This window comes from Cimex lectularius, unplaced genomic scaffold (assembly GCF_000648675.2).
Source record: "Cimex lectularius strain Harlan isolate CLEC.00 unplaced genomic scaffold, Clec_2.1 scaffold4, whole genome shotgun sequence".
Taxonomy (NCBI): Eukaryota; Metazoa; Arthropoda; class Insecta; order Hemiptera; family Cimicidae; genus Cimex; species Cimex lectularius.
In genome coordinates, this window is record NW_019392723.1 from 1,884,608 (window position 1) to 1,908,758 (window position 24,151).

General features: G+C 35.2%; 1 protein-coding gene across 3 annotated transcripts in view; it reads left to right on the plus strand.

The window, feature by feature from the left end:
• Positions 1-5,239: 5,239 nt before the first annotated feature.
• The window catches only part of LOC106671976 (sodium/potassium/calcium exchanger Nckx30C), a 64,123-nt gene continuing 45,211 nt past the window's right edge, over positions 5,240-24,151 (plus strand). For all 3 annotated transcript variants that reach the window (XM_014403008.2, XM_024226699.1, XM_014403016.2), the window contains exon 1: positions 5,240-5,962. In XM_014403008.2, the coding sequence (XP_014258494.1) occupies positions 5,276-5,962 (687 nt within the window). In that variant the 5' untranslated portion in view covers positions 5,240-5,275. The remainder of the gene's footprint in view (positions 5,963-24,151) is intronic.

Consider the following 24,151-nt stretch of genomic DNA (forward strand, 5'->3'; position numbering starts at 1 on the left):
TGTTTTTGTTTGTTTCTTTACATAGGGTAAGAGGCACATCTACAGCTCTCTGCTGCCAAGTTTAAGTTATAAACAAGAACGACAATTACAGTACAATACAAACAGGTACATTATAGATGAAGTAATTAAGAAACATCCAGATACAGCCAAGATAGAATTTGTTTTCGATGTAATTGATATCAGCCATCAAAATTATTATTATTAATGATGATGATGAAAGGTGAAGCAGAGTGTTTACATTCCCCAAGCACTACAGCCCTCTGGCTTACTGTACTTTATCTAATTTCTTAATTCAATTCAATCGACTGGTCCTTCTCTTAAGAAATTTCTGGCTTATTGAACTTTTCAGAGCTTATTAGTTCAGTTCAACTGACCCTGAACCTTCTCTTAAAAAGTTTCTGGCTTGGTGAACTTTTTGAAGTGAAGTTCGATTGATACAAACTTTCTCTTACAAAGTTCTGGCTTGTACCTTTTCCTAGTCCCTTAGTTCAGTTCAATTGACTCGAACATTCTCTTAAAAGGTTTCTGGATTAAATTTTTAATAAAACTATATTACAGAAATAGCCTACTGTTTTCAAAACTTCAGTTTCTTAGCCCTGAGGACGCTCACATACGGTTTTTGGCAGAAGAAAAGACTCCCTTTTATGGTAGTCATTTTTATCATCGGTTCCTGAGATATATTCTTTGTACAGAAGTTTCGTTAATCCACTATTTAAATGTGTAGAGATTAGTGACCGTTAATCGATAGTTATTCAGATATCGTGAGATGTGGTCGGGTACCCCATATACCCGACCGCAGCTCATGATATCTGAATAAACCACTATTTAAAATTGATTATGAAGCAATTAGTAACAAAATTCAGTGTTATGAATTGACTCATTACATTAATTATCCACCTCACATAATTGAATCAATGTTTAGGGCTGACATGTACAGAAATTTTCCAAATTGCCACCCTATTTTTACGGACGGTTCAAAATCGAAGAGGGGCACAGGATATGCATTTTGTGACCCCCAAAGCGAATATGGTAAACTGTTTTGTCTACCAAGTATATGAAGTGTGTACACTACTAAACTTTTAGCTATTTCCAAGGCCTTGGAGTACAGTCGACTAAGAATACACAAAGATTTGCATATTCACAGACAGTTTGAATGCAGCTTCCCAGCTCCGGAATTTTGCCATAGGGAATAATAGATATATATTCTGACTGAGACCGCCCAGAAAATTTACACTCTCATGAGGGGAGGTAAAGAAATATATATATGCTGGGTCAGAGGGAATGCATGTAATGGGAAGGTAGATGAGATGGCCAAAACTCGTAGGAACACAGCTGAATGTACTAATAACTAGAGGGGATTTTGAAAATATTAATAACCGAAAATTTATGGAAAAATGGCAAGATTGGTAAGACTCAGCGTAGGTTGGCAAATATTACCGATCCTAGTTCCCTAAAGTGAGCAAAAAAGTTTGGTTCATTGAAGATGGTAATGGAAAATCCTTTCTTCTTTTCTTTTTTTCTTCTGTACTTTTCCTAGTTCCTTAATTCAGTTCACTTGACTTGGTGCTTCTATTAATAAGTATAAGGCTTATTATTGTAGTTTTCCTAGTTCCTTAGTTTACTAGCTTGATTGTATCCTCTTGAAAATTTTTTCCTTATTGAACTTTTCTGAGCTCTTTATTTCAGTTCAATTGATTTGAATATTCTTTTCAAAAGATCATATTGTAAGTAACTAAACTAACTAGTTTCCTAGTTCCGTAGTTTAGTTTGATTAATTCAATCCATCTCTTAAGAAGTTTCGGTTTGTTGAAGTTTCAGAATTACTTAGTTCAGTTCAATTGATTCAATCCATCTCTTAAGAAGTTCTGGCTTATTGAACTTTTCAAAATTACTTAGTTCAGTTCAGTTGATTTGATCCTTCTCTAAAGCAGTTTTTTGTGTACTGTATGTTTCTTAGTTCCTTAGTTCATTTCAATTGATTCACTCCTTATCTAAAGAAGTTTCAGGCTAATGTACTTTCCCTAATTCCTTAGTTCAAATTATTCGATCCTTCGCTTACCCATGGTGTGTATGTTTTCTCATGTGGCAGTGCTGGTATGTAGCCCTATCTCTTTTAAATTTTTTTTTTAAAAGTCTGGTAGCTTATTTTAATCCACCATATTGATGAGCAACAGAGTACAAGTTTTATTATTACCATGTATAACCAATATACCATTTATCTAGGATTCTTGTGGCCATTAATGATAGTTTACTTTCGATCATTTGCTGTAGGTGTTGGTTTCAGGTTAATTTCTTGTCACAGATTATTCCCAGGCAATTAACCTCATTTTTGAACTGCAACACTTCTTTCTTCAACACAATTACTCTATCATCTTACTCTTTGGATGAGCTCTTTTAATGTGGCGAATTTTCACCTGATTACTATGGCAATATCATTTGGTAAGCCTTGACGATGAGAATGTCATACGAGTTCAATAATTACAACTCTACACTGAGGAAATAACCAAAGACCTTAGATCAGTCATTGGTGATCATCTTCCTAACTGAGTTCTTATAAGTTTTAAGAACCTCAGATTAAAAAATTTAAAAGTTTCCGGATATTAATAGCTCATTATAGTTCTAATGAAACCACTGTTTTATAAGGATTGTCTGACCTTACGGCGCTAAAGACTAACACTTCCGCAAAACATGGCCATTACGAGGGCTTAGCCTATCTTACTTGTTATTTACCGTTATTGACAAATGTTTTGACTCATTTCAGTTAATTGCTTACGTGTTTTGTATTTAAATCTCTATTGCGATCAGTGAATATTAATTTAGGGGCCAATTTTACTCCTAGGTAAAAGTCAGTGTCTTTAACCACTTAGACTTAACATTTCATTTAGTATATTTTTATCGTTTATTATCAAGCCACATAGACATATAAAACAACAAAAAGAGAAATGGACGAACTCAAGAGTGCCAGGCATTGTATACTCACGATTAATGAATGCTTGCCAAAACTGGCAAAAATATTGCTACAGATAATCAGGTAAAAATCAGGGGAGCGATTGGGCTCACCAGGAATCTGAGAAAACACCTACACCATGCTAGTACAACGATGACCCTTCTGGTTATGCAATGAGGAGGAAAAAACTGCGACTTATATTATCGAAGTGCTCAATGGTATTGCAAGTTAGGGTATAAAAATGAACTGGGAAAAAGCAGCAATAACAGTCAATGACTTCTTTCCTAAGAAATGAATGATAGGTTGAATTTAACTAAGAAACCAGGAAAGGTCCAATAACCCCAATAGGCTGGAGTGCTTGGGTGACTAATCAACGCTTTATAGCACTATCATCATCATCAGACCCAACATTGAATATAGCGGAATGTCCCTCGCACCTTTCCCACCTTCGCGACTTACGGATGCCCAAGGTGCCCTCAGTACATTGTGCATCTTCAAGTGGGTTTTATCTCACCTTCCGTTACACCACCGAGAGTAGAAAAGAGCATTTTCCGGTTGGCCGGCACCTTCCAGCTAAGATGCATTTCTATTACAAACCACGACCGGTGTTATTTTGAAGGTGAGACTGATCGCCCACCAGGGAGCTGAAACCCCCTACTGTTTTCACCCGTTTCCCAAGGGCTGTGGGTTCATTAACCCAGGACCCCTTGCTAAGGTAACCCCTTACTTAGGTAGGGAAAGGGGAAGGAAAAGGATGGGAAAATAAGTGGTTTGCTTCCATCATTAGTCAACCGCAGACGCCAGATTGATGGTGGTCTCCTGGGTCTATAGGGAAGTCACCTTATGGGTGAGAGTATGGTGAAAGGCCGAAACACGTCAGACAGACCAGCCTAGTTAGTTATACCAAAATAATCGGTAAGGATCAAATTACATGTCCAACTCCCTCGCACTCGAAAGACACAAGCGTCTGTCTAACCGATGCCTATCAAATAGTTTCTTCCTGAACTCCAGCACTGAAGAAGTCGAGAAGCCGAAACGCCTCAATGATTGGGGACGAACAAACTGCAGGTCTATCACAACAGACCACAATATGTAAATTAAAGTAGTCATTAGTTAGGATAGGCAGACCAAGATAAGGATCAAATTACAGTCTACCACCTCACAGCATAACTCCAAAGGAACATGCTTTTGTCTAAAAACTAGGCCTAGCCCAATGACTGAATGAAATAGTCTCTTACAGGGTGTTATGAGACCCAGCGCTGAAGATATCGAGAAATTGAAACGCGACAGACCAAACCATGGAGGGCAGACAGGCCAGAAATGATCGAACACGACCAAACTGCAGGTCCATCACCCTACAGACCCACAAGAGGTAAATTAGTAATCCTGCGAGGATAGGGCAAACCAAGGTAAGGATCAAATTACATGTCCATAACCCCACAGCATAACTCAAAAGGCATATGCGCTTGCCTAAAAAATAGTCCTAGTTCGACGACCGAACCGATAGTTTCTTACAGGGTGTTAAACTACCCAGCGTTGAAGATATTGTGAAGCCCAGCGCCTGACAGACCAGAATTGATCGGAGACGGCCAAAATGCAGGTCCATCACACTACAGACGACAAGAGGTAAATAAGAATAGTTATCAGCAGACCAAGGTAAGGACTGTTATTACACGTCCATCACCCCGCAGCGTAACTTAAAAGACACATGCACGTTTTTAAAAACTAGCCATATTCTGATGACTTATAAACTAATTCTAAAATCACCCTATGAACAGCACAAAGATAATGTTTATCGATAAAATTTTTAATATTGTTGCAGTTTTGGTATATTTGATGTAAAATAAAAGATTTTAAAGTTTGTGTTTGGAACTGATACTTGTGTACTATGTCGTTCGTGACACTCAAAGAGATGTTGGACGTTTAGTCCTCCTGCATGACCTGAATTACTTTTCTTTTATGAGTGTACTATACGTTTGTCGTTATAGAAGAAAATTTATTTTAGCGGGAAATCTTAGGTTAGTCAAATTTTCCCCGGGTGTGCCCCAAAGCGAAATGACCAAAGATGAGCCTGTTGTCAGTACTAGGGTGGCTGGGCGGTTGCATTAAAGTATAAATAGATTTTGCCGATTGTATTATGACCGGACGTTTGAAATATACAGATCGAAGTAATAAATTGAATGGATTTTCAGTAAATATCGATTATTGTGGATTGAATTGGGGCTAATCCTTAGGAGCGCTTGTGCGGGAATATCGATTTTTAGGCCAAGCCTCACCTTGTGCTTGCGAGTAGAACGTTCTGTACAAAGAGAGTAGCAGACTGTCGAAATGGCCCCAGTATCCCTGTATACGCTCGCTTTCCTTTTGATTCTATTACAGCCTAGTCTGCAAGAAAATAACACTGAGTGCCATGGTAATAGTACGGAAAAAACACCTCTTTTTCCCAAAGACTTATTTTCGATGGAACAAAGGCGTAAGGGAGCCGTGGTTCTTCACATTATCGGCGTAGTCTACATGTTCGTAGCTTTAGCTATAGTGTGCGACGAATTCTTCGTACCCTCTTTGGACGTTGTTATAGAAAAATTCGGAATAACGGAGGACGTTGCAGGAGCGACGTTCATGGCCGCAGGAGGCTCAGCACCGGAACTATTTACAAGTGTAATCGGTGTGTTTGTTTCTTTCGACGACGTCGGTATAGGCACTATAGTCGGCTCGGCGGTTTTCAACATTTTGTTCGTTATCGGGATGTGTGCTATATTTTCACGTACAGTCCTATCGTTAACGTGGTGGCCCCTTTTTAGAGATTGTACCTTCTATTCAGCTTCTTTACTTATTTTGATCCTTTTCTTCAAAGACAATCATATATATTGGTATGAAGCAGCAGTATTGTTTAGTATATATATAGCATACGTTTCATTCATGAAATGGAATCAAACGTTAGAAAGATTTGTGAAAAAACATCTTTACAAGAACAAAGTGACAAGAGTAAGAAGTACAGACCACCTAATGCCAGTGGTGAGTATTTCTTGCAAACTCGTCAACTTTTTACAAAAAATACATTTTTATGCATGAATTTTCGGGCTGTCAAAACCTTTCATTGCTTCTAAGTGCTCGATTCGTTACATTTCTTTTTAGTTCGTATACAGTGATTTTTTTAAATAAATAATCTTTGAATAAGTTTAATGTCGATTGGATATGCGGTGAGCACAAGATTTGGCATGTTTTTTTACAATTTATTTTTTTATTTACGGACAAAGGGTTGGCGGGAAAAACGCACAACTCATAACAAAATTAAACGGCCAAGTTTTTTGCCAGAAAATTCAAACCCAAATATAAAAAAATAAATATTGTTTATGCCTTTTTTTTTCTAACGTCCATATCAGCCACAATGTCGTTTTAATTATGTCTGTGAGTTGTATGTACAGTTCTCTAAAAAGTTTGCATGCAATTGTTTTAATTAGTGATGATAAAAATTAGGAACAATTTAAAGTATGCACAGGTAATCACAGCTGATTAGTCGCTTTTATTTCTAACCATTTACACAAATATCTTTAAAAAAACAAAAACTGATTGATTTTTGGTTCGATTGTTTTGGCTAAGCATCAGTATTGTAATATACCACGGCTTAATAGTTTTAACTGCATTTGTATTTAATAAAATAAAAAGTAAAAGTAGGCCACTGATTTCTCAGATATAGATGTGCTGTTTTTCCATACAACCTTTTCTATTGATTGTTGATTCGTAAGAGCCATTAATTACATAACTTTTGTTAATTAAATAATTCTTAGGAAAATAATCAAGTTGATCGAAATGACCGGTTGCAACACTTACAATAAATTCTAGGCTGTTTCTGTTTTAATATACATTGTGAAATTTTTCATTCTAACTAAAAAGACCATGTGTAAACAAGAAGATCTCTACTAAATATGATCTCCTAGAAAAATAAAGTTTTTTCCAATAATCACTTATTTTTGTTCAATTTTGAACAGTGTAATAAAACACATTTTGATTTGAACTATTACATTTTATACATCAAAATGTGTATTTAACATTACAGTACACTGTTGAGCTTAAAGAAAAAAATTTCCTGCTTTAGAAGAAACAATGAAAAAAAGAAGGAAAAACTGTTATTGACCTTTATAAAATTTAAATGCATCAAAGACTAGTTGTTTATGTATAAATATTTAACAGTTTTGATTATATCTATTTGTTATGTTTGTAGCGTAGATATACGTTATTTTTTAATAGAAATGTTCTATTGTATATTTTATAATTGCCATTCGGTTTTCTCAGAACCTACTATAATTCTTTTGTTTTTTAATCAATGACATGTTTGTTTACTGCTTTTTACAAATAAAGTATCTTTTCCCTTTAATTGTTGTAATTAAAGTTTAGGTTTTTATTGTTAAACTTATGTCTAACAAAGGGAGTCAACATTACCACACAGAAAATCACTACTAAATGTTTGACATCCGAACGATAATTGAAAAGCTGATTTGCTTTTGATTCAACTTTAACAGACTCAACTTAAAAACTTAAGGACGATACATAGACATTAGAGGGCAAACGTCTCTGGACTATGACTAAAAGGATAGTGTGCGTATACTCTCATCAGTTGAAGAAAACAGCTTTACTGTTCGCTTTCAGTCATCTTCGAGAATCCCTACTACTGTTCTGTCTTTTGTCCTTTCTGACATATATGCAATTAAAAAATTTCCGGAAAACTCCTGGTTTGGCGTCATTACCCTTAAATCCTTCGTCAATTCCCAAAAGAACTATAGCTTTCCAAACCATGCTTTATAATCCAACTCTCCGTACCACTCACTAACCGGAAGTTTTCCACAGTTCACCCAATCCCTAAGCCGAAAAAATCACACAAACCTCTGAATTCCTACTGTACTATAAGTTTAGGAGGAGCGACCAATAGTGCCATGTTGTGGACATCATCGCATCCTCCCTTGAAAAGAAAATGCTTCTCGAGGGGTCTTCCTCGATGTCGAACTTTCGATTGAATCGAACCTGGAGTTGCTCTGAAAACTCATGGACATCCACCTTCTACACACTTCCTCATTCTTACATCCTACCTGGCCAACAGGTACTGTTACACCAAACCTTCATTTCCGCAAAATTCAGACTCTACAATCACGAATTTTTAGATCCACCCTCAACAACCAAAACGACTGCTACAAAAATTCCACACTAATCCTCGCGTACATCTTCAACATCTAAAAAGACAGTGGCTTTCAGAGAGTGAGATTAATTAAAATAAATAAATGAAAAGTGCTATCATTGGATAGTTTTGCTCGATTTATTTTTATTTTACCTCCATATGATCTATGTAAAAAAAGAGTTGATGCTGAGTGTTGGTCTGTGAGTGGTGAAGTCACGCTGAACCGGCATTGGGTCACTTATTTGGGTCTGCTTTCACACTCGGGTTTGTTGAACTACTAAACCACATTTCGGCATTACGCCAGCTTCAGTGAGTAACTGTTGGAACTGAAGATGGCGCAATACCGAAACGCGTTTGAGTAGTTCAACAAACCCGCGAGTGAAGACAGACCCAATAATGACCCATTAGAAAATTGGTTGGTTGAAAACTTAGTGAACTTATAAAAATTGCGTAGTTTTCCTACCTGTATTGTTTGATTTAAAACATATCTAAATAATACATAATGAATATATAATTTACTTATTTTATAATAAATGGAAAAAATTGAATGATTGGATTACTTTTAATCATGTTATCAATTACATTTAGTATAATTTTTTTTTTGTTGACAAAACATGGATATTTATTCTTGATTTCATCATGAAGGTAGATGGTGGTAAAGGATGGGGTTGATTTTGTTCATTGCCTCGAAGATACCATGTAGTCATCGAGGTCGTCTTCTTCTATTTTTATCGGTTTGTTCTCCAAAATCATCTTCTTGACTGCATTCGCTGCATCGTTGGCCAGTTTTTTCATTTCGATCGGATAAGCTATCAGTATGACGATAAAAGCCCCGATGGTCGCCCGGATCACTCTTTTCTTCATTCTTCTTGTCCGGCCGTAAACGAATCCCACAGCTCCTCCGGTGGCGATAGCGCCTAACCTTAATCCTATATTTTCCTCTTTCCAAAATATTTGCAATATCCGTTCGAGTTTCTCATCGGCTTTGTTCTGCAATTTCTTCACCTGCTTTCGGAGTATTTTAGCTTCTTCGACGAGGGCGAACAGTTCTTGCCGTGCGCATGTAATCGAGTGCTCCAAAATACCAGGGCTGTTTACTACTTGGCATGATTTACACGGCTTTCTATCTATGTAAATCGGAAGCTCGGTTCGTCTCACTTTACCTTTTGGACGGTCGTCTTTTTTATCAGCTGCGAAGATCACTGCGCTCCCAAGTCCTCTATGGAAAAAGAGGTGCGAGATGAATGTCTTCGAAAACGGTTTTCCATACATTTTGTAAATCGAAGGCGCGACGAAATTCAATTGTTAACAACTCTACAACTGCGAATAATGTTATCACTTTTTGCTAACTCACTTAAAACAATTTAGAATGTAACGGCTTTATTATTTTGGCTAACGTAATGATTTGATGCAAACGTTAAATTTAGATTTTGCCGTAGCTTTTATGCTACCTTAGTAACGAATATACGAATCGACTTTAAATTCTATCAGCTGGTAAAAATTAAAAGGTTTTCATTAAATGCCCATTAAAAACAACAACTATATAATAATGTTTTCAATTTAAAAGTTCTTTTAAGCACAGAACAGTTTGTCACAGGGTAAAATTACTGCATTGGCATTGAGGACTTTTGCCATATAATTTTGGGAGGTGGAACTTTTTCTTAACTTTTTAAAAGCAATTTTTCTCAAATAGTTCTAGTCTCGCTTTTTCGAACTCTCCTACCAAATGTGACAAACAGCTGATCCATTCGCGATCGTCTCCAATTTTGTAAACGATATAACTTAAATAGTTGTTTTTCTTTAATTTGTTTGAGAAAAGCTTTAGCTTTTGCGCCAAGGAGATTAAAAACCAGCAAAGAGGTAAAAAGCCAAGTTGCGCTCAAAGCAGTGGCCTCACCTGGGATAAGATCAGGTTCAAAGTGTGTCTTTTGTCTGGGTCCTTTGACAATCAGGACAGAAAGGAAATGAAGATGATACACTAGCAAGTAGCAGGTTCCTCACCAATACATACACACAAAAAGGTGCAACTGTTTCAAGACAAAACTCACGTGGAGGAACAACAGCCCAGGACGTAAACATGCAAATACCAAAAGACTGTAGTATAGCAGGTCGAATCTTAGACCATTGCCGAGGCAATAAGCATTTGAAAATAAATCTATTTAATCGCTTTGGTCATTAACGATCATTTTTATCTGTCTATGCTGGTTTGGTTCTTCAGACGCGTTTCATTACGCCATATTCAGTGTTTATGATGATGAGGGTAAGAAAGCAAGGGTTTGGCATTCTCCCAAGTACTGCAGCCTTGCGGGTTATTGCTCTGACTTGATTCAATATTCAAGATGGAGACCATTGACTCTTACCACTGAACTTATTTTTTTAGCGTCTTCTTTGTTCAGTAGGTTTGTCAGTTGCTTCATGTTCGAAAACAACATTGGTTGTTTCTTCTTCCTTTTGCATGACCATGATGGGGATATCATTGATTATACCCATGCTGTGTAGGTCTTCCTCAGATTTCAGTGACCGGTGGTCACAAGGAAACAACGAGGATGTAACCTTGAGGATAACAAACCCCGGTTTCTTGGTATCCTCATCATGAATCATAATTTACATAATTTTTAATATGGTTTTATATTTTTTGCGTATATTTTAAGGTTATTATATATGAGTCAATTCGTTTTTTTAATTAGGAAAAGAAAATATCATGCAGGATCGTATTAAATGAGATTAAATATATAAAAAGCTATAAAAATCAAAAAACGCTTTTAGTAAAGTAGGTTACAAAAATTCTTTTGGTTATGGAAAACAATCGATTTCGTTTTAAGCACCCTCTAATGACTTTAATTACAAATTTTTATAGCAGACAAAAAATACAAATTTTTGGGCTGGATTATACGAGAGTCAGTTTTTTTTCTCCGTTGTCCAGTGTTCCACATAAAAATTCATAACTAATCTGGATTTTATCCAAATTCGACGTTATTAAAAACTTTGAAAAGCAGAATATTTCTTGTTTTAACATAAGTTAACAAGGTTTTATTTTATTTATAGCAGGAAGAATTTTTATAGCAAACGAAAAATGTTCAGTTTTGAGCTGGATAGCCGAGGTCAATTTTTCCTCCGATGTCTGGTCTTTCACATAAAAATTTATGACTCCTCTATGTTTTATTCAAATTCAACGTTATTACAACCTTTGGAAAGTGGAATCTTTCTTTCAAGTTGTTTTAAAGTTACAGATGTATTTGTGATTACAGAAAAAGTCGGATGCCTTTGGAAGGCGAAAATTTGAGGGAAAAAGGAATTTATGATTTTTACAAAATATTAGTATTTAAAGGTGTTTTTGGTTCAGAAAACGAATATCAACTTTGCTTTTTGCTAAAAATTATTTTACTACCGTAAATATATCTACGTAATTTATGACCGAATTATCATTTAAATTATTTTCTTTTTTAAATTATATATATATATATATATATATGTACATACAATCATAACTTGGAAATATACGCAAAACAAAGGTAGAAAAACATATTTAAAAAACAAATTATGCAAAATCCCTAGGTAATCCAGCTCAATTTTTCATGTTTTGTACCTGATTTTCTCTATTATAATGATATAAAATCTAAACCTTCTTAACATAAGCTGAAAGTAGAGAGATTCACCTTTGCAATTGATGTAATAACGTTGAATTTGTATAAAATACAAAGGAGTTATACATTTTTATGTGGGATACCTTACATCGGGGAAGAAAAAAAAGCTGATCCCCCGGATAATCCAGCCCAAAAATGTTTACGTTTTTGTATAAACTCGTATGAGGACCTAAATGAAGAAGTAAAATCCTTAATTGAAAGAGTCCTTAAAGCAAATACCATTTTTTTATTCAAAAACAATTTTTTTGGCCTTCTTTACTGAGAGCCTTTTTTGGCTGTCGTAACTTTTTATATATGTTGCTTATATTTTTTACGATCCTGTATATTATCATAGGTGAAAAACAAATCGACCGATATAAACCCTGAAATACATTCACAACGAAGGCTTAAATTTCTTAATTTTTTTTCCTTGGCTCCTAGACCTATTTTTCATGAGACGATAGGTATTTAAGAAATCTGGGACCTCCAGGCCATTTCAAGTAATTGTTCGGAACGTATTGACTTCTTTGACGATTTCTTATTTTTTGTTTGCTATAAAAAATCGCAGTTAATGGCTCTAAAGGGTATTTGAAACGAATCCTATTTTGTTTGCTTATTTTACTGAAAGCGTTTTTTTTTTGGGGGGGGGGTAATTTTTTATATGTCTAATCTTATTTAATTACTACCCTTCATATTATTTTCTTATTTTAGGTAAAAAGAAACAACCAAATGGCTTAGACTGGTCGCTTCTAATCGTTTAGATTTAGAAAAAAACCTCATGTTTTCCGCGGTCCGAAGGAATCTGATTCGCAGTGAGGGCCGTAGGCTGCAGTTGACCTGTCGGTTGATTTACGGCCATTTAGGTCGAAAACTCCGTACAGGGCAAATTTCAATCTGTCCCGTGTGATATATTTCGAATTTCTCGCGCGTTTTCTGGTCTAATAGCTTAAATGCAAAGTCGGGTCGAATAAATCCTGTGGGGTCCTTCATATACTCAACAAAAGCCCCCGAGGCACTTTCAACCACTACAGAAGAAAAATGGTTAAATGAATGAGGCTTAGTTTTATTAATTGGCCAGTTTGTCTTGGTTCGGTCTAAAATTTAGAATAAATCCATTATATTTAGTTGATCAAATTCAATTCTTTCAATTAATTAATCTTTTTATGTAAGGTTGTGGTTGAAATGAAAAAGTCAGTGCCACGAGCGGGATTCGAACCCACGACCTTCAGCTAAATACGCCGTCGCTCAACCACTTGAGATATTGGGACTTCGATCCACTCGGACACCAACTCCCCAATTCAACCCACCTTTCGAATTTTTCCTCCTTTTTGCCATTTTTCAAATGTCGTGTAATCAGGATTCGATTCTCGGCGACATTTGAAGGGGCCACGGGGAGCTGATAGTGAAATGATACTTCGTTTTACTTATTAAATCTATTATATTTAGTAGTCTATTCACCAAATTACTTCTTTCAATTAATTAATCTTTTTATGTAAGGTTTTGGTGGAAATGAAAAAGTTAGTGCCACGAGCGGGAATCGAACCCACGATCTTCTGCAAAATACGCCGTCGCTCAACCACTTGAGCTATCATGGTTCGAATCCCCTCGTGACACTAACTTTTCCATTTCAACCGAAACCTTACATAAAAAGATTAATTAATTGAAAGGTTGTAATCCTAAAACGTTGCATATTTTCTTCTGTTTCATGGAAAAACAATGAATTATGGTAATTTAACTTCACCCACCCTTAGTCTTAGCCATACCTAACTTAATCTTTCTCGTTCCTAAACCTATCTAACCCTACCTTACTTAACCTAACCCGTCAGTTGGAACATAGTCTATAAATTCAAACCCAACAAATACTGAGTGAAAAAATTTATTTATACGAATAATAATGAAAGGCATGATCAATAAAAAAAAAGATTCAATTCGATAAACATACAGCCAGGCAAAGATAAGGCTGAGACACCCCTTATTTCTTTCACGAGCCCGAAAAATGGACCCGACTAAACAGAAATTACTCAGACTATCGAAAACGAACAGACTACAGACTACCGTCTCACATATTCGTGTATTATCATCGTAGAGCTTTTATTAATTTTTTTCTCTTTCTGGATATAGCTTGGGATATCGGTTTTTGTGAAATTAGCCATTGGGTTCAAACCACATCCCGATACAAAATAAATTTACATGACATTACTCCTATGCAAAATACCGACAATATCCCGATTGGGATGTGGCACATTAAAAAGGCAGATTGGGCTAAATCGCATGACTACTTTCCATAAATCAGATTGTGCGTACGATGAGCTCATTAACCAAATCAATACGGCTCGGTGGTTCAAAAGTCTATACCAACAATTAAGATAAACTCGAAAACGAGAAATTACACATGCTTCTAAAATCACAATTAGTTTTTTTTTATTAATTAAATTTTTTTATTAAAACTGGTCTTATTAGACCAACCATTAATTTTACAATAATATTATAGAATAAATAAATGTTTACATTCTTATAAACCCATTGGTACAATAAGATTTACATTTCACTATTCACTATTAATTTTTAACTACACAAGTTCATATGGCTTTGTTCTTTTTAATCTTCTGACCATGTTTCGGTTATGTAAGAGTTTGGTCGCTTCCACATTCTCGTGCTGGCTGAGGCGAGCCTGGTGTTTGGCGGCAAATCTTTGTATTTCCGCCGTGACTTCAGGGATCTTAAGATCCCTATGTAAGTCCTTATTCCTTATGTACCAAGGTGCATTGACCATGTTACGTAAGATTTTATTTTGGAGTGTTTGTATAATTTTGATATTGCTGTGTTTGGTACAACCCCATAGTTGAATACCATATGTCCACATAGGCTTTATGACTTGTTTATATAATAATATTTTATTTTGTATTGCAAGATTGGAGCCACGTCTTATCAACCAGTATAGTTGTCTATACCTTAAACCTATTTCTGTCCTTTTTTTCTTCACGTGTTCTTTCCATCTCAGCTTGGCATCTAAGGTCATTCCCAGATATTTAGCTGTATTGCTGTATGGTATAGTAGTTCCATCGATTGTGAGCGACGGAACATGGTCCACCTTTTTGTTTGTAAAGATTAGATGAACTGATTTATGTTGATTTAGCTTGATTTTCCATTTTTGTGTCCATTCGTTCATCTTATTACATGCATTTTGGAGGATTTTGGTCGAGTGGGTGATAGTCGGTCCTAGTGACATCACCGCTGTGTCATCTGCAAACGTTGCAATTTTTACTCCATCTATTTTCGGAAAATCACTGGTGTATAACAAGTAAAGCAGTGGACCTAATATGTGGCACTCCTGCATTTATTGTTTTTAATTTTGAATATTGATTTTCTTGTTTGACTCTAAACAGTCTGTCAGTTAGGTAGGAACTGATAATATCGACATACTGCTTTGGTAGCATACATTTTAGTTTACTGATGAGTCCTTCGTACCAGACCTTGTCAAAAGCTTGTGAGACATCAAGGAAGATAGCAGAACAAATCCGTTTTTCTTCGAGAGACTTTTCTATTACGTCCGTTACTCGGTGAATTTGGTCTATTGTTGAGTGTCTTGTTCGGAATCCAAATTGGTGGTCAGGAATGATTTTCTTTTTTTCAACGATGTGTTTTATTCGTTTTAATAGTAACTTTTCGAAGAGTTTAGACACAAATTACAATTAGTTGAAAAGAAAAGACATAATCTGCTATAAATGATCCAACTTTTAAAAATTTTGAGAACCTTAAGACCCATGAGTGTGAGTTGTTTACAGAAATTTGAGATCTTCTCATGGAAATTTGTGAGTTGATGAACCGGTAGTTTAGAAGTTTTCAAAAAATTTCGTTTTCCTATTCCTGCTTTTTGGTCTGCCAGACCTTTTTTTTTATCTTTTAGTGATTTTTCATCGAGTATTGGCAAATCAGAATTATGCGACGATTAAGCTACATGTTTTTTCACCTAATCCTAGCAATAATCATCAGCTGTCATCTCTAACGTTTGATTATTATTGAACAGAACTAGAGCTTTTCTTGACTAAAAGTCTACACAGTTGACGTAATACACTTCCATCATTGCATGAATATTAATCACCAAATAAGCGTAATGTAAATATATAAATTATGTAAATTAAGACAATAACTAGTGCTATGTATAGTAACATTATAATTATTTCTGTTTCAGGTAAAGCAGTTTTACTTTTAGACGTATGAGGTTCGAGTTAAAAAAAGATAAGTTTTTTAAAGGCACATTATCATTCCTTGTAATTTGGCACATATACGACTAACACTCGATAATGATCACCAAAATTGGAGCAAACTTTATTCATGTCCTTTATTAACTTACTTAACACTATATGCTATGTAATAGTTCAATACATCCATTTAATTTACCTTTATAGCAATTTTCAAGTAAAAAAACTCTCGTTTACGCAGTCGTATATTTCATCGGCATCGCGAAAAAACATTGAGTCATGAATATGTATGCTAGCCCTAACCTTAACTTTTAACCTACCTAACCTAACTTCCATTTCTAACCTTAACCTAATCCCATCTAACAAAACCAGTCCCATACCCTAACATTAACTCTCATATTAGGTTCACTAGTTTCGTGGTCCGCTTGACCAATTATTATCTTACAATTAATTAAGGTTTTCAGTTGAGATAAAAAAGTCAATGGCACGAGCGGGATTCGAACCCACGATCTTCGGCTTAATGCCAAAAAATGGCAAAAAGGAGGGAAAAATTCGAAAGGTGTGGTTGAGATGGGAAGTTAGTGTCCGAGTGGATCGAGGTCACGATAGCTCAAGTGGTAGAGCAGCGGCGTATCAAGCCGAAGATCGTGGGTTCGAATCCGGCTCGTGCCATTGACTTTTTTATCTCAACTGAAAACCTTAATTAATTGTCTCATATTAGGTTAGAAATGGAGGTTAGGTGAGGTAATGTGAGAGTTAGGAAGGATTACTGCTAGAGAATCGTTTAGGGCAGGTAATGGTTTAGGTTAAGTTACGGTCGGGTTAAGAGAAATATTCTTTTAACTCCAGCCAATTCTAATACTTCAATTCTCTTTCAAATTTTGCTTTTAATGCCATTTAACTTTTCAGCATCTACCGAACTAGTAGTATACACTCAATAATATTCACTTTTGTAATATTTTTAATGGAAAATTGGATCCTGCTGAGATATTTGCCGTTTTATTTTATATAGGTATATGCAAATTAGCATTTGTTTGAGTTTTTAGACATTCTTTTGGCGGCTATCGTAAATAAGTTTCAAACCTCCATTTCTAACCTTAACCTAACCCCACCTAACCAAATTCAACCCTAAGCCTAACCTTAACTTTCACTTTGAGTTACCTAACCTCCATTTCTAACTTAAACCTAACCCCACTAACCAAACTGTACCTAACTCTAACCTTAACTCTAACCCTGTTTCAACTAACCACCATTTCTAACCTAACTCTATCCTTACCAGACCCATATTCGCTCACCGTAACGAAAAATCTATGTCGCGAAAATAATCATGCAAAAAATTTTGTATCCAGCCCAAAACCATATCCATGTTAAACAAATAAATAGAAAAATTGAGATTTTGGACTATAAATGCTTTCTCTTTATATACCTAAATATATTTATAATAGTTTTGTTCTAACTGACAAACAGCCAAAGGCAGATGATAAAATTGTGTATTAAAAGTGTATTAAATTATTTTGCAATAAGCGTTTATAACGTGTACTTAAGAGATAACGAGATATACATTTTATTTGTAGATGTTAGATTCATAACCAATGTTCGTATAAAAATTTCTTAAGGAAAAATGATTAAAAATAGGTACGACTTTTAATATTCGTGTTGTAAAACGTTCCGAAATGAACAGGGAAAATAGCGGAGCATTGTATAAATTATATCTTACATATTAATTTAGAGTATGTCTTCTTTACAAATGTAATTGAATGGGTTTTGAACCATCCTTATCATTTTTTCACGCATCTTTCTTCCTTGTCATATTTGGTACACATCATATCATATGTTCTGGTCTTTTGTCCACTTCGCATCCTCCAGGCATGGTCCTCCTATACGTAATCTGTACAGGTAAAACATGTCCAGACCTCAGCTTGCAGATTTTTGGATACATTTTTTATAGGTTTTTGCGTCTGAAAGCAAGTCGCCGAACAATGTCTTTACCAGGCTAAACTAGGAAAAAACACCTTTACACTTTCCTTTATTTTTTTAACCTTAGCTTCCGTTATTAGTCAACTTCTCTTTTGTATCCTCCATACCCTTCCTGACCCCAACCCTACCGTATCAGGCGCGGCGCCACGAGGCTGCTCTCGATGTTACTACATTTATACTTTTACTATAAACAATCGTTTATCTCTTTATATTTGGTCTTCACCCACATCCCACAAACGATCAGCGGCTCAACATCGCCCAGAGAGCGCTCTCATGCCCACAGACCGCCCCTGGAGGAAGAGAAGGACATTATATACGCTTTCCCTTCATTTCGTTTTAGTGATACTTTTCTGATTTTTTGACATTCACTATCACATACCTACGGAGCTCAACAGTCCTTTGTTCTGATTCGTCTATGGCCAAGTTGCCCATGGTCTTGTTGCCCTCTACTTACACAGATACACTTATCCGGAGCATGATTTTTTCTTTTCCTTTCATGTTCTTATTTTGGCTAAAGTTTTTAGTACATTAGTGCAAATTATATCATAATTAATTCATAACGATCAATAAACATAAAGTATTTTCTTATTTTCTAAAAATTATAGGAAATTTGTCTACCGTGTCCTGTGAAGGTTAGAACCGTGATCTAGGGAGAGTTCTCTAAGCCTGTTAAATTTCCACTAGTTCTGCTATAAACAGTGAGATTATATCTGGAAGAGGCACCTTTATATTCTTTTTTCACTGCGCACCACACTCTCTCAAACTTTTTTGTATAGCGTTTCTTCTAAGGTGTATTTAGAACGAATTTATCAGCCAATATAAGGTTTATTTGTGATATTCAGAAGTTGCTTATTGCATTCTTAAACCTATGATCTTGAACTTTTTCAGTCTTTTCCACAGCTTGGCCATAAAAACTATATAACATATTATTATCTAAATTATAAACGTTAGTTGATCGATTAGCAAGGTATTTAAGGAAATTATTTATGGAACAGTTGTGAGTACCTTGCACTACCTTTTTTAACCAAAGGTGATTGCTATAATATATGTGGCTTGAAACTTATTGGGCAAAATAATAATATTACAATATAAGTAAATATTATTCTACATATTGCTAAGCTACTAAGAAATATTACTAAGCTCCAATAGCCTCCTAACAATAGAAGCACGGACTATCTTTGAAACAAGAATGTCATCATAGTACAGGGTAGATTTGATCACAATTTCAAGAAAATTAGCTTCCGGAGCCTCCAATAACCCCACTGACTTAATAATTTTTAAAAGGCTAAATATATTATTAAAGGCATAATCATTCTATCTATCTATAAGGTTATGATGTACAAGAAAATTTGTATTACAATATCAAGAAAATTCACCTTCGGTGACGAAACATAGTTTTGTGAGCTACCTCCAAAACCCCCACTAACTTTCGTTATCAATCTAAATAAATAAATGTATTATTAGAAGCACAATCTATCTAAGAAATATTAACGTCATAATGCACAGGAAAAATTCTATCACAGCCTAAAGAAAATTTGCCTCCGTACGACACACTTATAGTTTTGTGCCTGACTCTAACAACCGCACTGACTTAATCATTTTTCATTATCCCTCTAAAAGATTATATTAATAATTACAAGTACGGTTCTTTAATGAAATAGTAACGTCATGGTGTACACCAAAAATTGTATCACTGCTTCAAAAAGTTATCTTCCGGAGACGACACACATATTAGTTTTGGCGGTCTAATAACGCATAACAAAAAATATTTTTTCATTATCAAACGAAAAGAGTGATTATTAGATGCACGACCCTTCTATAAAACAGTACAATCATTAAATACAGTGAATATTTTGTCTCAATATCTAAAAAACTGAATAAAAATGTGCAATACAAGCTTTGCAAAACAGAAAACACCCCTAAAAACACACTTGACCGCTTATGAACCGATAGTTATCAGAAATAAACAATTAGCAAATACATCATCTTTATATTTAAACATTATTTGTACGTTTATACAGAAACAATAAAAGAAAAAATCTAGGGAAGGGCATAATCTGGATAAAGACTATTTTTTAGGGATAATTTACGAGGGAGAGTATCCTTGGCTGACAAGTCTAATTTGTGGTTGTCAGAGTTAAAAACACAGAACACCATAATTGCTGGCCTTTTTTAAACCAACATCTATTAATTTATTGATCTTTTGAGCATACTTTCTATACGCAGCGAAACTTAACCTACCAAAGCAGAAAGAGGGCTGTTCACATCTATGGTTGAATGAAAATCATACCTATGAAGAAAACTCTTTGTATCCTCTTAACATGAGTGTTTTGATCCACTCAGAAGGGAAAACAGTGTAAACTAATGTCTTTTTTTTAATAGTAAGTAAATTGGTGTACTTTCCTCTCTTTTACAGGGGAATATAACATGGCATCTTGTCAGTGTGGTCAAAGAAAGAGACGTCAAAGTTCATTGGGGTAAAAAATTAACTATTCGACTTATTAGCAACAACGACGGCTCTTTATGCATAAAAATACTCTTGGTTTTTTACGAAATAAATATAAAACGTTCAATTTAAAATTCCTCAATAATTCAATATTTTCAAGAACACACCAAAACATTTTAAGTTGGTAGCGATCGTTTTTCAGATCAATAAATGGATTTATTTATTTTTTTAATTTTAAATTATAATTTTTTTGTGCACGTAATAAAACTGGTCCTATGAGCTTTCAAGCTTTAGCTGTGGTTTAAATAATATTTTGAAAAATACAAATGAAGCGTTCTATTGCATGTCGCTTTGATAAACCTGCAAACCCGGCATTTTGAGTTAACAATTTTAAAACCTACCATCTAAACTAAATCGTTGTCCGGCTATTCTATACTGCATGGGTTTGTAACGTTTCTACGACGTAAATTGGGGCAACGTGAAAAATTCAATCATGATCGTGAAAAACCATTTTTCTCTATATGATCATATTGAGACGATGAAACTAAATGTAAAAAGTGAAAATAAAAAGTCCTGAAAAAGACAATAAAATTGAGAAACAATTTGTAGGCCGTCACCTTTCTGTAAAGAGTACTGTACACATGAAAGTAACTCATATCCAAAAACCTTTCACGTCGCCTCAAAATAGCCCGAACCACTTCCGTCCTAAATCCGATAACAGTTTTTGCTAATGTTAGTGTTTTTTCACGAATAATCTGATATGGCACGATCTTGATTTGGTATGGCTGATGAAACAAATTCAATAGTTACTGCGAAGCTTTGGACCTATTTTAAGGCCATCATCAGGGCGAATAATGTTGATCTTGGTTTTGAAATGGATGATGAAACAAATACAATTGTTACTGCCAAGATTTCGACCTGCTTTAAGGTCATCGTCAGGGCGAATAATCTGGATCTTGGTTTGGTATGGATAATGAAACAAATCCAATTGTTACTGCCAAGCTTTCGACCTATTTTTAGGTCATCATCAGGGCAAAACAATCTAACATATGTCTCTATCTCTACACATTGATATAATTAAGTTTTTAATGGAAGGTTGGAAGGAATATTTGGAGTTTGGATTTTTAATACGTACTTTGGATAAATAAACTACTCAAAGATGAATAGGAATATTGCCAATTTTGTAGTATTTACTTTCACCCGCATTTTTATTTTATTTTGATTTTAAATTGTTTTGAAATTTATTAGAAATTATTACGTTTTTTACTGAAGGAAAATTTAATAAGGGGATTTTGATGAAATAACAAAATAAAAGGTTTTATTTCCATAATATTTTATTTGACACAATATTTTTTTTAAAACAATTAATACCGTTCATAATGTCCTCTGTTAGCAAAACCTCTGTGCACCTGTTAAGCATATTCTCAATGAGGTTTTCACTAATTGCACTATTCTTAGTTGGTGTTGTGTTGTGGTTTGTATGAATTTTCAGACATGATTTCATATATAAATAATTATGTTTTTCTTGTATACAAGTAGCAGTTGATGAAGCGATGACTGGTTAGCATGATCTCGCATTAGAACCGACTACGGACTACTTAGTCGTACGATTTTCTCACATTACAATTTGGAACAGACTTATTGTTAGTTGGTGTTGTGTTGTGGTTGGCATGAATTGTCAAACATCATTTCATTCATAACGGTGTTTTAAACAGTTGAAAATGACAATAGGTTTGTTTTCCTTGGTTAAAAGTAGTAGTTTGTTGATTACGCTATGACTGTTTAGCATGGTTTCACACTAGAACCGACTAACGACTACTTAGTCGTACGATTTTCTCACATTACAATTTAAAACAAGACTTATTGTTAGTTGGTGTTTTGTTGTGGTTGGCATGAAATTTCAAATATTATTTCATACTTAAAGGTGTTTTTATTAGTTGAAAATGATAATAGGTTTGTTTTCCTTGGTTAAATGTATTAGTTTGTTGTTGAAGTGATGACTGGATAGCATGGTTTCACATTAGAACCGACTAAGAACTGCGTACATTACAATTTAGAACAGACGTATTGTTAGTTGGTGTTGTGTTGTGGTTGGCATGAATTGTCAAATATTATTTCATACTTTAAGGTATTTTATGGGGCGTCGGTGGCCACAACGGTTAAGGCGTTGACACGGCGCTCATCACTGTAAGGTAAAGGTCCCGGGTTCGAATCCAGCGGCCCCGCATTCGAACTCGACATACTTACCAATGAGCTTTTTTTCAAGAATTCCGGCACCAAGAAGTTTATATGACCTCTGCTGTTGCAAACCCTCGTAAAAAAATAAGAATAAATTTCCAATATTCATTTTTGAGCAGTTTATATTCATTTTTATGTAATTTTAATATTTATTATATTAAATTTGCTTATCTTAATACATAAAAGGATTATTCGAAAGGTAAAACAATCCAGTAATAGTTATAAAAGAATGTGTTCCAGCAGCATTAATCTGTGGTTCAATCGATTTTTCGGGCTAGCGTGTTCCTAATGAGGAGAATTATTATTCAGAGACTGCTTAGTAAATTTTATCAGATGACTTCACAATGATTTGAATCGGGGTTTTTCGGATGTTTCGTCGAAAGTTTGATTGTCTTATTTTAGCTATCCTTTACGCAATTTTGTGTAATTATTTAATTGGGTTTAAAATATCAGGAAAGCAAAATTGCGCCTGAAAGACCAAAATTAATTAGAAACGACCAAATGCTATGGATTGTATTACACTTTATAGTTCAACAAATTGTTTTGTTGTTTCTCATTCGTTTTAAGAACCCATCAAAGCACTTAAATAAAATTTTTTTTATAGCAAACAAAAAATAAAAATATTTGGGCTGGAATATCAGCGGGTCAATTTTTTCTTCCGCGATGTCAAATGTTCTTCATAAAACTTCATAACCCATCTGGATTTTATCCAAATTCGACATTATTACAACCCTTGGAAAGCCACCCCATAGGGTAACTTCCCTATGGGCTAGGCAAGCCCTACCATCAACTCCGGTGCCTGGGGGTAACCAATGATGGAGGCAAATTCCCCTTACCTTCCCTATCCTTCCTTACTTTCTCCTTTTTTCCTTTCCTTCCCCAAAGCAGAGGGTTCCAGGGTTACTGAACCCGCACCACTCAGGCAATGGGTGCATCAGTAGGGAGTTCATAAGACCTCCCGGGTGGGCCATCAGTCCTACCTTAAAAATAAAACTGAACCTCGGGAGTGGAGCATCCAAGCGGCTACTAATTGAGGTTGGACTCGTGGTGGTCGTGGTTTGCAAACAAATTGTACCTTAGCTGGAGGGTACCGGCCAACCTGAGTCGGAGATAGAGTGCTTTCTCTATCTCTCCGGGGTGGTGAAAAGCATAGCCAAAAGGTTATGCCGGAAACCACAAAACTGCCTTTTTTTAAGGCACATGTATGTATGTGCCCTTCTCAGGGCACTTCTGAACTTGGCTAGTATTGCACTACCTCGCTAGCCAAGGGATGTATGTGACAAGTCCATGCATGTAAAATCTTCCTGGTGTTCTTTCGAGAACACCAGGCGTCTGAGAAGTCCCCTTGGGGATATGTCCGGACGTAAACGCTCAACGCTCACGAGTAAAGATGGGAACCCTTGGAAAGCTGAATATTACTAATTTTAGCATATGTTAAGAAGGGTTAGATTTTATGTACCATCACATGTAGATCATTGTGTTCTAAACACATCAACAAAAAATAAATGTTTTTTGGGCTGGTTAAATTTTTTTCTTCACCAATCTCCG